General features: G+C 36.3%; 1 protein-coding gene across 1 annotated transcript; it reads right to left on the bottom strand.

Annotated features, from left to right (window-relative positions):
• Positions 1–2883: 2883 nt before the first annotated feature.
• Positions 2884–4133, bottom strand: LOC122194735 (uncharacterized). The gene is made up of 3 exons (XM_052764593.1): positions 3929–4133; positions 3758–3853; positions 2884–3332 (listed from the first exon to the last, which is right to left on the bottom strand). Exons 1-3 carry the CDS (start codon positions 4131–4133, stop codon positions 2884–2886), a joined length of 750 nt encoding a protein of 249 aa, XP_052620553.1.
• Between the last annotated feature and the right edge of the window lie 10107 nt (positions 4134–14240).

Below are 14240 nucleotides of genomic sequence, written 5' to 3'. Positions count from 1 at the left end.
AACTCTTAATAAATTACATTTGACCCCTTCTAGTCTTCAATTCAATCACTCAACATATAAAATTATAGATCTGATTCATCCCGTGAAAACAAAATTTTATTCTTGCATAATTTCTTTGATGTATGATTACCTTCTTCTAAAAATGAATAACTTTTTAGTTTATAAAAAAAGATACTACACTCTTTTGATAAAGATTCTTTAGATTGAAAATTAATTTGTTTTTTGATTAAGATTCTTTAGTTTCTTAATTCAATCTTATTAACGAATAAAATTGATATTTGCATGACATATATTTTAATTAGATAATATATATTAATACTATCATCAACGTGTCATACTGTTCATCAATTCGTAATTAAGCATCTTAAAATATTGTCCTAAGTTTGAGTCTTAAAATCTTTAAACGTACATATACTACTCTAAAATATATATACTAATTTAAATATTATATTTTCATATATAGTCATAATTAATAAAAATAAATAGGGGTAAAGTGTTCTAAAATGGATAAAAAAGAAAATAAGTGTGAAGGGGGTATCCGGGTTTTGACGGGGTATTTGACGGTGGGATGTAAGCCATTAATTGAAAGATGAATAATTAGTCTGCGTTTTCATACGCGGGGGTTGACCGGGAACCGGTTTTTGTGTAAACCAACTTACGATTACACGTGTTTACTAAACATTTTTGGCTCGTGTGACCAAAAACCACCACATTTTTTTCCATTCTACATTTATAAAAAACTCAAAGAATATGCTGAAACACAATTTTTACAAGTAGCTGTCAAGGTCTTCATTTTGATTTTAAAGTCATATGATCATAAGATTCTATATGTTAAAAACAATCTCAATCATATTAGTATCAATTTTGAAGCATGATAACTACTAAGATCTTAGAATCTAGGATGAGAGGATTTTACATGAGTTTTTAGTCTTCTAAACCCCTATGCAATTAATCATTTCTACTAACAAATTGAAGTGTAGACTAGAAAATTCATCATTTCAACTCCCTAGAACAAAAATATCTATGAACACACCATAAAAATGTGACCATTTACGGATAGTAACATTTTTATTTTTATTAAAAGTGTGACCGAATGTGATGTTATTGTATGAGTCTTACGGTCATTTAAATATTTTTTTTTGGAAGAGACCAAAGCCTCGGCAAACACTACGGTCATTTTAAAATTTAATGTTTGTATGATATGAAAAATATGGCGTGGCTATTGAATATAAAATTGTGTTGTTATAATAAATCGTTTTATCGAATATTGTGGCGTTAAATCGTCAGTAAACACGTTTTTTTAGTAACTGTAGTCACTGTATATCACCGAATGACGAACATACATGTTCTTTGAATGTGGTGTTTTCCTAATAAATTGTCACATAATTCGAAGCTTATTAAGATTATTGAGTATCTTTTGCAAACATGCAATTACGATGAACATGATCATGTTCACTAAATGGTCACATGTAATAAATTTCATAAGTGACGATTTGCTAATAATTGGTCATAAAACAATTTTTTATTGTGACTATTGTCTATCATATAGAGACACAATTAAGTGAAACATTACCATAAGTATTATAAAGACATACATTTTATTATAATTATGAATTTAATATTATATTATAATTACGGATTTAATATTAGCTTACGACAATATTTATATTATTTATCATGATCATGTTGCTTTTTTTTTTATTTTCTCACACAAAATTATTATCTAAACATGTGTAACATCCGAATTTAAAGGTACATTTTATTTTAATTAAATTTTGATTTTTGGGAGTCCCCACAATATGGGGAAGGATTGCTACGGCGTGGCGAGACATTTTGGGTTGCGAGTCTCTTTCGACTCGCCACAACAGGGAAAGTATAGGCCATGGCGTGACTGTTGTTGACATCTTAAACCCTATTTTTTTAAGTTTTTGCACCCTATTTAAAGGGATGAGGAGACCAGTGTTTGCTCACCCTCAGCTAGGGGTAGCAATTGTGGACACGACACGACAAAAATATGAACTTGCCTTGCTTGGAGCATCTCCACTAAGACCCTGAAAAAAAAAACATTAACGATGATAATAGAAGATGATATGCGATGGTGGTGTAGTTGAATGATTGGAGGAAATGAGAGGATTGAAGAACAAATGGTGGAGAAAAAGAATAGAGAGGGATATTTGATCGGTGAATTATCGTTGTCTTCATCTGATTGGGAAGAAGTGGGAGGTGGTAGAGTAACATAACACGTGTCCAAGACATTTATCCAGCATTGACCAGTCATTGACAATGGACTAAAGTTACAAAATAAATGGTTTTTAAGGAGTAAAAATGTTAAAGTGGGCAAAAAAGTGCGGACAAACATTGAAGTCCAAAAATATATTGTTCTTTAAGAGTTTGTCCATTAATATATATATATATATATATATATATATATATATATATATATATATATATACTGTAAATTTGATGTAATTAAGACTAAAACTAACAAAGTTAAACTAAAACATTATAAAGTAAAGAAGGAGATTTGAGAGGATTCTTGAACACTTAGAAGATTGTATTCAAGATGGGGTGTTTATTTATTTCACATTTGATGGATATTTATACTACATATCAACCTATTCTTACATCATCAAAATAGTAACTAAATAGTTAATCAAAACTATTTGAAGGGTGAAAATGTTCATCCACATGTTATTCTAACTCAATGATTTTATGGATTTTATAACACTCCCCCTTGGATGACAGTTTTTCAAATATGAGTTCAACCTCGAAGTACTGCCTCATTAAAAACCTTGTTAAAGAAAACCCAGTGGGAAAAACTTTAACGAAGGGAAAAAGAGTGCAGTATATAGTTGACTCCCCCTCATTTGGACATATGGTACGTTACGTGTTATGCACATGTCGCATTCCGATGCCATGTACATGTTTGAATATTGCAACATTGTTGCTAGATTGAACATATTCTATCTTAACCTTTTGATCTTTTTTAAGCTCTTGAATGTACTCAAAAAACTTTGGAGGTATGTGTTTTGTCATGTCGCTCTTGATATATCCTTCTTTCATTTGAGTGACACATGCTAGGTTATCTTCATAAATTAATATTGGACATTTATCTTTATCTAGTCCACATGAAGACAAAATGAGTTGTCTCATCGATCTTAACCATATGCATTCTCTACTAGCTTCATTTAGTACAATTATTTCAGCATGATTTGAGGACGTAGCGACAAGTGTTTGCTTTTGAGAGCACCGGGAAATTGCGGTTCCTCCGTTCATGAACACGTATCCAGTTTGAGATCTAGCTTTATGAGGATCAGATAAATAGCCTGCATCTGCATAACCAATCAAACCTTGTTTTATATCATTAGGATAAAATAACCCTAAATCAGTAGTTCCTCGAAGATATCGCAAAATATGCTTAATCCCATTCCAATGTCTTTTTGTTGGGGATGAACTGAACCTTGCTAGCAAGTTTACAGCAAAAGAAATGTTAGGTCTAGTACAATTGGTAAGATACATAAGAGCCCAATTACATTTAGATATGGAACTTCTGGACCAAGAACTTCTTTATTTTCTTCCCAAGGACGAAATAGATCTTTGTCAATATTTAATGATCTAACAACCATTGGGGTGCTTAAAGGATTGGCATTGGCCATATTGAAACGTTTCAAGACTCTTTATGTATAGTTTGATTGATGTACAAGTATTCCGTTAGGCATATGCTCAATCTGCAAACCAAGACAATATTTGGTTTTACCAAGATCTTTCATTTCAAATTCTTTCTTTAAAAGTTCAATCGCTTCTAGGATTTCTTTATTCGTTCTAATGATGTTTAGATCATTAACGTAGACCGCTATAATCACATACCCATATGTTGTTTTCTTAATAAATACGCATGGATAAATAATTTTATTTTTATAACCTTTACTTGTCAAATAATCGCTTAAACGATTGTACCACATGCGCCCAGACTGCTTTAACCCATACAAAGATCTTTGAAATTTTATAGAATACATTTCTTTGGGTTTTGCACGTAATGCTTCAGGCATTTTAAATCCTTCATGGATTTTCATATAGATATCACTATAAAGTGATCCGTACAAGTAAGTTGTAACAACATCCATAAGACGCATCTCTAAATTTTTAGAGACTGCCAAACTTATTAAATATCTAAGTATGGTTGCATCCATTACCGGTGAATAAGTCTCCTCATAATCAATTCCAGGTTTGTGAGATAAACCTTGAGTGTCACACCCCCGAACCAGACGGCGGAAATGTCCGGGGGCTTGGGTGACTTCATTTTTGTAGTATCATCACAGTGTATATAATTAAAACAAAACATCATCATCATCATACATGTAATATTACAACTGTCATTGTTTACATCGAGTATTGTATTTCAATATTACATGACAAAATATCCAAGTATGATGATAAAATAGACACAACAAAATATCCAGGTATTCTTGCTGACCAACCTGCTTAACGATTTACTGAGAATACAAGTTAATTTGAAAGGTCAACATATATAATGTTGTTGAGTTAATAAGCATGTTTGAGTAAAATATTTTGTATTACTTTGTAAACACTAAAAAATCCGATAATTTCTGAAAAATGGTTTGAAATGTTTGTGTCAGATCTTGTATTAATGCATGTGTGTTAATGTTTGTGAGTGGGTGAAGTGAATGATTCCAGACAACCTGATGTTGTCTATTTATGAAAGATATTATGAGTTCAATACCCTAAAACTGAATATTAATGCGTGTGTTCCCGTGTTATCAACAGATGTTGTATTCCGTAAATTTTATAATGGTGTTAATTCCTCTAAGTGAGTAGTTATAACCATACTTGATAATGACAATTCCGTCTGTCATGACATTTTTGGGACGCCGACGGGTTTACGGTAGGGTTTGTCACCCTAGACTGGCCTAGTCTAACTGTAGCGAATAGCTCAAGTGTGGGGTGAAACCCCGTATAGATCTACACACAAACTCTCGTTCTCCCTCCAAGAGATTCTGGTTATAAATATAGGCTACAGTTGTACACTCGATAGGTGTCAAATGAAATGTCTCACCAGATCCTTAACCAAATTTACACGAACGTGAAGTTGCGCAGTGTATATTGTTTACGTGTAAGTATTTAGTTTTCAAAGCCCTATGTGTACGTTTGTGAAGGTGTGAACTCAAAAAGCATGTAGATGGACCATGGAAGCCCAATAAACGTGTAAGGTATATTTCACGCCGAATATACTTGTAAAAGGACAATTATGGCTCACTAAACATGTAAATTATATTTCAGTCTCAATAAGCATGAAATGTATATTCCAGGCCCAGTAAACATGTAAAAGGACAACTAAGGCCCACTAAACATGTAAATTATATTTTAGGCCCAATAAGCATGAAATGTATATTTCAGGCCCAATAAACATGTAAAAGGACAACTAAGGCCCACTAAACATGTAAATTATACTCTAGTCCCAATAAGCATGAAAGTGATGTAATTGATCTGTTTGTTACTACGTTGGTTGTTAAGTTTAGTTGTTTACCGAAACGACATAAAATGGCCCACATTTTGTAAAAGACATTTTTGGTTCTTAAAACCGAAATGTTACAATTAAGGCACATTTTTGGTAAAAATGACATTTTAGGTCCTTTAAGGCCAAAAGTTTACATTAAGACTATTTTTAAGTAAAAATAACATTTTAAACCCACTTTTGTCAAAAATATCATTTTTGGCTTAATTTTATTAAAATTTTCATTCTCGGCCCCATTTATAAATAAATTTATCTTTTTGGCCCAAAATTTAATAAGTTTAAATTTTCAGCCATTTTTATCAAAAATTCTACATTTTTGGCTCAACTTTGTTTAAAATGACACTTAAGCCCACAAAAGTCCAAAAATTTACAATTTTGGCCCAAAAACCATGAAAGCCCAATTGAGGCCTATTTGTGATAATTTACACTTTTAGCCCTTTAAAATCACAAATACCACAAAGATTCATATTTATCAAAAAATAATTCCTTTTGGGTCCCTTAAAACCGTGAGTTATACTACCTCCGTCCCAAATTGATAGTCCACTTTTGACTTTTGCAGTCTTTTTTCTTCAACTTTGACCTTAAATATTTTTATTTTTAATAGATAATACTTGATGTAAAATATATTAATGGATTGTATCTTATATGTTTTTTCATTGTTATAAGTTTTATCAAGTAATATATAACACAAATAAAAATATTTAAGGTCAAAGTTGAAGACAAAAGACTTCAAAAGTCAAAAGTGGAGTATCAATTTGGGACGGACGGAGTATATAATAACCCCTTTTTTGTCATTTCTGACCCTCTCATGCAAATTTCTTAGTTTTAAACAACTTTGAAGTGTGTTAAACATTTTCTTCGCATAATAAGTTGTAATAAGTGTTATGTTCTACAAATATCATCATAAGTTAGTATATTTCCAAGTTTATGAAGTTTATAACACATAATCACACTTATATCATCAAAAACACACAAAATCTGGCATATACACATAGATCTACACAAAACAGCTTGTATTCTCCCCCAAAATATAGTAAAAACTGAAAATAAGGGGTATGAACTCACCTTAGGGTGTTGGATTCGGTTTTGGAAGAAGTTGGAGGAGTTTTCGGTCCTAGCTCAATCCTTGATGATATCTTCGAATTCTAGGAAGTTTTAAGGAACATGGATCACGAAATGGGGTGTTAATGAATGAAAGATTTGTCATATGATAAAGTTAAACACTAGAATGTAAATTATCTTACCAAAATGATGAACCTTGATGATGCATTATTTAGCACACACACAAGCTTACATAAATTTTTTGGAAGAAATGGATGGATTTTTGCTTAGATTTCTTGAAGGAATGTAGTGACTAGAAATGAAAATGAAGGTGGTGGTGGGAAGAACCTTGGTTGAGAGTTTAAGAAGAAGAAGAAGGAGAGAGAGAGAGAGAGAGAGAGAGATAGAGAGAGAGAGAGAAAGAGAGCAAGAGAGAGAAATGGTTATTACACGAGGGTTATAAGTTAGATGCATGGAGATTTGAGAGGTAATTACATTGTTGGTTGTTGGTCATTAGTGAGGTGGCAAAGTTTAGTTTGAATGAGTTTCTTTTTTGTTGGGTAGCGTAGCGTAACTTTTTAATGTATTGCGTCCATTGGGCTCGGTTTATAGTCCAAGTTTTGTTACACCGGTTTGGGCCTGTCCAACCGTGAGCTGATAGGGTTTAGTATAAATTAATGTGCTTGCATGCATATTAGAAAAACGATCTAGAAGACAATAGCGATTACGATAGATCACATTTTATTACTTCATCATTCTTGTAAACCCTAAATCCTCTACAGTAGAAGTTCTTTATTGAGCTCTGCTGAGGATTATTGATTAATCATTCGACACTCTTTGATCCATTATTGTGTTCTTGCTGTTTACTCGTTTATTATTTTACATGTTTTAAAGATCTAATCGATCTTCAAGTTAGTTTTTAACTCATCAATTGGTATCAGAGCAGGAGGCTGTGTAATACATACACTTCTTTTCTGTGAAAAAGGTTTCGATTAGGGTTTTTCCGCATTTACTGATATTTATTGAGCTGTCATCCCATAATTGACGTAACTCGATATTTATTGTTTTGCCCTAATTTAATACATTACAAGTCTGATCTTTTAACAGGTTATTCGATCAAGCATGGATGAGTCGCAATCCAATCCAATTAATATTTCGAACAACATTGGATCAACAACGAATATTCCCATCCTTTACACCCACATTATGAAGTCTGGGCACATCACTTTGAAGACTATGTTATAGGATCTGAGGACAATGGATACCTCATCTGGGAAGCAATCATTTATGGACCTTTCGCTCATTCAGCAACTTCAAGGATTATTAAAACTCAGAAGGAGTATAATGATCTTTTGAAAGACGTTAAAGATATTGCTCGAGACGAAAAAGATAAATTTCAGTGCAATATCAAGGCGTTAAGATTAATCAAATTCGCTCTTCAATCCGATACTTTCAGGCTGGTGAGTTCATGCACGACTGCAAAAGAAATATGGGACAGGCTACGAGAATTATACTCTACAGACGAAGATCTTGAACACTCCATTCAAACCTTACTCTTGTCCGAATTTGGTGAATTCAAACAGGGAGCCGAAGAGACTGTGACGCAAACTTTCGATCGCTTCAATCATCTTCTTAGCAAGATGATTAAACATGACATTGAAAGGATGCTAATTGAGCAGAAAGTTACGTTTTTGAACGGTCTCAGATCTGAGTGGAGAGCAGTAGTGTCCACAGTTAAAGCGCATGAGCAATTCAAATCCTATTCTTTGGCGAAACTGGTGGGCATCCTGAAATCCCAAGAAAAGATCGTGTTATAGGAGAAAAATGTGGTTTCAAGCCTGGGTTCTTTGGCCCTCCTGTCCAAAAGCAAAGCAGTGATGGAAGAAGAAGACCTCAACTTGGAGGACTATGACCTCACTTCTGAAGACTATGCTATGATGGTGTCCAACCCCAAGAGGTTCATCAAGAAGAGATTCCCCACAAACAAGAACCGAAATTGGCAGGGGAGTTATAGTTCTGAAAGGGTCAAAGATGAATCGAAGGCAGAAGAATCAAGGAAGGAACCGAAAGCTGAAGGAGATTCGGGAGTGAGCTGCTATTACTGTGGGGGAAAGAACCACTATGCAAAAGATTGCGTCCTCAAGAAAATGGCAGAAAAGGACGATAAAAAAGATGAAGAAGCTTTGTTGCTGAAAAAGTTGGATGAAATCAGAAAGAAGAAATCTACTGCTAACCCTTCTATGAATGCTTTAATTGTGCAGGGTTCGGTAGCTGATGATGAGTTCGGTGGCGTAGAGGTCTGGTCAACCGACTCTGAAGATGATGAAGTAAGGAAGCATTCTCATGGAAAGGCTTATGTGGCGAAAGAAGAGAGCAGTGGTGGAAAATGCTTGATGGTGTCCGACGTTTCTCAGATGAGGGGATGCAACACGGATGGTGGGATTGAAGACGCAAAGGAGCGAGAGGACTTGTGCTTCACTGCAAAACCACTTAGCGTACAGTTCAACGAGCTTGATGAACTGATCAAGAAGGTACAATCCGTTTTTGTTTCATTCAAAGTCCCACAATGCTCATACGAAACAGAATTAAAAAATGTTAATTCAAGAATCTCTCATGTAGACAGTAGTTTAACTCAAACTCGAGTCACCAATTCTAACCTGACTGACCAAATAAGCAGGGTGTCTTCGAAGAGTGAGGAACGGAGAATGTGGATCGAACTGAAGGAGTCGAAGTTAATCAAAACCAAAGATGAAAACATTTATTTGCAAAGAGACAATTTAAAGCTTTTAAAACAGCGAAATGTTTTTTGTTTGATTGCTAAACGACTTTATACTAATATCACTCAGCTTCATTTGGACTGTGAAATATGACAAAAGATTCATCGCATGATTTTACCCTTCCTTGAGTTTAAGGAGGATGAAATTGATGCTGAAGCGTATACTTGTGAAAGTGTTATTTCGTCTGAGGAAGTTAATCCGACGTATATGTATGGACTGGACAAAATTGAATCTTTCATTAAGTCCAAGGACCACAAGGACATGCTTAAAAACCTTTTGGATGAAAATGATAAACTGAAACTGAGGACCGAAACCATACAAAAATTTGACTCATTGAACGTCAACCTAAGCTCAGAAAATAAAATTGATGTTGAAAATGCATCTGAGCTTAATGAGGACGAAAATATGAGCGAAATTTCTGTAGAGGACACAGTTGATTGTTCAGAATTTGTTAAGAGCGAACCCGAAAACCACAAGAATCTCATCTCAGAAAATTCAGTGGAGTTTGCTCGTTTGTCCCAACAAAAGTCCCCGATCCTTGCAGAAAAGGCAGTAGTATATCAAAAAATTAGGACCACTCCAAATCAGGTGTATAAGGTCACAGGCGTAACCGAACATCAGACTGCTGAACTCACAACCATTGTAAACGAAGACAATGCTGATGGATGTGACGAGTTCTTCTGGTCAGCTCCCATTGATAATGCTGATGAAACGGTTGGTCTATCTGAAAGGACCTCATAGAAAAGCAAGGGCATATATGTGCCAGAACCCTTAAATAAGCCTGATAGCTTCGATGTGCCAAGTACTAGTGGTACAAAAGATATTCCTCAAGAAAAAGGAATTCCTGCAAAAGAAGACACTCCTCCAAGCAAAACATCATCAGTTCAGAGTGAACCAGCTACAGAAAAACAGAAATCAAAAGCCAATATTCATCATCAATCGAAGCAGATGAGAAATCAGAAACAACAAAGGAATCAGAGATACAAGAAGAATCTCTCTGAGAGAAAACAGTTTTGGCAATCTCAGAATGCCTATTTCTCACATCAAGACAGGAACTTAAAGTCAGAGAAAAGTCCTATAAAATCACAAGAAAGCAGTAACAACCGAAAGCAGAGGTTCGTTTCTGAGAACAAAAGAGATCAAAATTCTAGGGTCGGTCCCACTAATGATCAAAAGCAAAAGAGTCACCTAGAATCTCCAGCCAAGAAGTCATCCCAATCTAAGTCCTCTAATTCTTCAAATGCTTCTAATTTCTCTCCACCTCATTCTAAATTCCATTATGTTCCCTCTCAAAAACCTCAATCATTAACTGAACCGAAAGAAAAATCAAAGGTTTCATCAGTTAAACCAGAGTCCAAACCAAAAGCAACGAATCCTAATAAAATCAAAGTTTTCACCATCAAAAGGAAAGATGAAACAACACTAATAAAAAGAACATACCTTGTTGACATCTCTCTTACTATTCCTGTTCCTGTAAAAGGCTCACGAGGACCCAAGAAACTTTGGGTTCCTAAATTTGCTTAATTCTTGCAGGTTATCAGTGACGAGCAGTTTGACGAAGAATGATACATTGATAGTGGCTGCTCGCGTCACATGACAGGAAGGAAGGAAGAGTTAAGAGAATACAGGTCTCTTTCAAATGGTGGAAATGTCAAGTTCGGGAACAACTCCTTCGGTACCATAAAAGGCTATGGAATGATTACAAACGGTGATTTCACGATACGGAAGGTTGCATATGTGGAAGGATTACAACACAACCTCATCAGTGTATCTCAACTTGTTGGAGGTACCGGTCTCAAAGTTTCATTCGATGATGAGGGCTCTGAAATCATTGAGAAGAAGACGAAAAGAGTTATTCTCAAATCGGAGCGTAAAGGTGAGATGTTTCCCCTGAATCTCAAACCTATCAAAGGGAACCCAGCTATCTGCCTGTTATCCAAAGCACAATCTGATGAAAGTTGGTTGTGGCACCGAAGGCTCTCTCATCTCAACTTTAAAGATATCAACAAATTTGTCACTGGAGGTCATGTTCGAGGTCTTCCATTGCTCAAGTACGATAGAGAACATTTGTGTGCTGCATGTGAAATGGGGAAGCAGAGTCGTCAAAGTCATCCATCTATAATAAACACGAAAGTTTTGATTTGTGTGGTCCATCATCTATCGAAAGTATCGGTGGTAGCAAGTACATTCTTGTTATTATTGATGACTTTTCACGTTTTACATGGGTGTTCTTTCTGAAGCTTAAATCTGAAGCGGCTCATAAGCTAAAAGTGTTCATCAAGCAGATGGAAGTGCAGCTGAAGAAAGTCGTTCGCAACATCAGGAGTGATAATGGTCTGGAGTTCAAAAATAAAGAATTTGAAGAATTCCTGGCAGAAAAGGGAACTAGTCACAACTTCTCAGCTCCCTACACACCTCAACAAAACGGGATTGTCGAAAGACGAAACCGATCTTTGTGTGGAGCAGCCCGAACCATGCTAAGTTTCGCTTCCTTACCCTTATATTTTTGGGCTGATGCTATTTCTGCTGCTTGTTTTACACAGAACGGGTCATATCTCAACAAGCGCTTCACTCTCACTCCTTATGAGATCCTCAACAACAGGAAGCCAAACGTCAAGTTTTTCCATGTGTTCGGTTCACGGTGTTTCATTTTCAATTCCAAAGAACACCGCAACAAGTTTGATGTCAAAGCCGACGAGGGAATATTTCTGGGCTATTCTCTAACTTCCAAAGTGTACAGGGTATTAAACAAGCGCTCGAGAAAAATCGAAGAAACTTACTACGTGACTTTTGATGATAGCTATGTCAAAAAGCTAAAGGCCAACGAAGACACAGCTGGCGAAATTTTCCCTCAAACTGGCCAAGTCACCACCTCTATGGCAAACCTCTTTGAGAAGTTCGTTGAGTTATTTGATGAACCAGAGAAGGCAACTCTCTCAGAAGCCAATGCAGCTGACAACAAGGTAGATCATATGAACCATATTATCGATGATGCTGCAAAGAAAATGAATGAAGGAGGATCAAGTTCTGACGACCCTCCACAACACAATGCCTCAGTCGAGGGGGAGGATCCACCAGCATCATCACAGCCGAGCTTACAAGTTGAGGGGGAGCCAAGGGCTCAAACTGCTCCCGAACGCATTTTATCAACCGAAAGAACCACATCAACTGAAAGTGCCTCACCATCCAAAGGTGCATCAACACCTGAAAGCTCAGCACCACAAGAAACCTCTGTAGCTCAAGATACTCAAGACATTCCTGAAAGCTTATCTATCGAGGGGGAGCATGACGATATGCTTTATGACGATGAAAGTCCATCCGAACCAGAAGAGATGATTAACTCTGAATTGGATCCATCCTTTGATCCAAACTACCCCCTTCTCGTCAAATGGACCAGAGATCATCCTATCACTCAAATCGTTGGGGATGTATCTGAAAAAGTTCTAACCCGACCACAACTCAAGGCAAAACAAACTTCCCTATTTTCACAAGTAGAATTTTGTATGTTCAACTCCTTCATCTCAAAGGTTGAGCCAAAGACAGTTAACACTGCTCTTGATCACTCCGATTGGGTTCAAGCTATGCAAGACGAACTGAATGAATTAGAAAGGAACAAAGTTTGGCGATTTATTCCAACTCCTCCAGATGCCTCGGTTGTTGGTCTCAAATGGGTCTTCAGGAATAAAATGGACAAAGAAGGGAACGTGATTCGAAACAAAGCACGTCTGGTAGTGAAAGGATACTGTCAGGAGGAAGGAATTGACTATGAAGAGACTTTCGCTCCTGTAGCTAGGCTGGAATCCGTTAGAATCTTTCTTGCCTATGCTGCACACAAAAACTTTGAAGTCTTCCAAATGGACGTCAAGTGTGCATTTCTCAATGGAGAACTTGAAGAAACAGTGTACGTGGAGCAACCTCCTGGGTTCGTGAACGAAAGGTATCCTAATCATTGTTATATTTTAGACAAAGCCGTGTATGAACTGAAACAAGCTTCGAGGGCCTGGTATGAAACGCTAACAAAGTTTTTAAAGATGTCGAAATTCAAACAAGGTTTGGTTGACCCAACCTTCTTTCGTAAGAAGGAAGGTAACCACCTTATGATTGTTCAAATTTACGTCGATGATATCATCTTTGGCTCTACGAATCCCAGCTTAACGGCTGATTTCAGAAAGCTGATGGAGACTAAATTTGAGATGAGCTCAATGGGTCCAATTAACTTTTTTCTTGGTTTAAATATTAGACAGGGACCCGAAGGCATCTTTATCAATCAGGAAGCTTACACGAAGACTCTTCTAGAAAAATTTGGCATGATGGGAGATTCAAAGGTCAAAGTTCCAATGGCATTCGGCACCAAGCTCACTCCATCCTTGGATAAACCGGCAGTTGATATTACAAACTATCGCCAGATGATCGGCTCTCTGATGTATCTTACTGCTAGCAGGCCTGATATAATGTTCTCTGTTTGTTACTGTGCTACATTTCAGGCGAACCCACGCGAACCTCACATGCTTGCAGTGAAGAACATTCTACGATATCTCAAGCGAACTACCTCTTTAGGTCTATGGTATCCATCCAACTCGGGCTTCTTCGTTCAAGCCTACTCAGATGCAGACCTTGGAGGTTGTGGATTAGACAGGAAAAGCACCACGGGCGGCTGCGAATTCCTTGATGGGAAGTTGGTTAGCTGGCAATCAAAGAAACAAACGTGTGTATCTTTGTCTACAGCTGAAGCAGAATACATTGCAGCTGCATCCTGTACCTCTCAAGTGATTTGGATCCAAAGTCAACTCCGAGACTATGGACTCAATATGAAAAAGATCCCACTATATTGTGACTCTGAAAGTGCGATTAGGATCTGTCATAACCCAGTGCAACACTCCAAGACTAAG

The sequence above is a fragment of the Lactuca sativa genome, chromosome 6 (genome assembly GCF_002870075.4).
Source record: "Lactuca sativa cultivar Salinas chromosome 6, Lsat_Salinas_v11, whole genome shotgun sequence".
NCBI lineage: Eukaryota > Viridiplantae > Streptophyta > Magnoliopsida > Asterales > Asteraceae > Lactuca > Lactuca sativa.
Note: the sequence above shows the minus strand (reverse complement) of the source record. Positions and strands in the feature narration are given on the sequence as shown.

What these genes read in the sequence shown, in the direction of transcription:
- LOC122194735 (XM_052764593.1), bottom strand. Translation starts at nt 4,133, where the DNA reads ATGCGTCTTATGGATGTTGTTACAACTTACTTGTACGGATCACTTTAT. An exon ending in TTTAAGCGATTATTTGACAA is followed by an intron (nt 3,854 to 3,928) that starts GTAAAGGTTATA and finishes ATGTGATTATAG; the next exon opens with CGGTCTACGTTAATGATCTA. An exon ending in ATTTGAAATGAAAGATCTTG is followed by an intron (nt 3,333 to 3,757) that starts GTAAAACCAAAT and finishes TTGGTTATGCAG; the next exon opens with ATGCAGGCTATTTATCTGAT.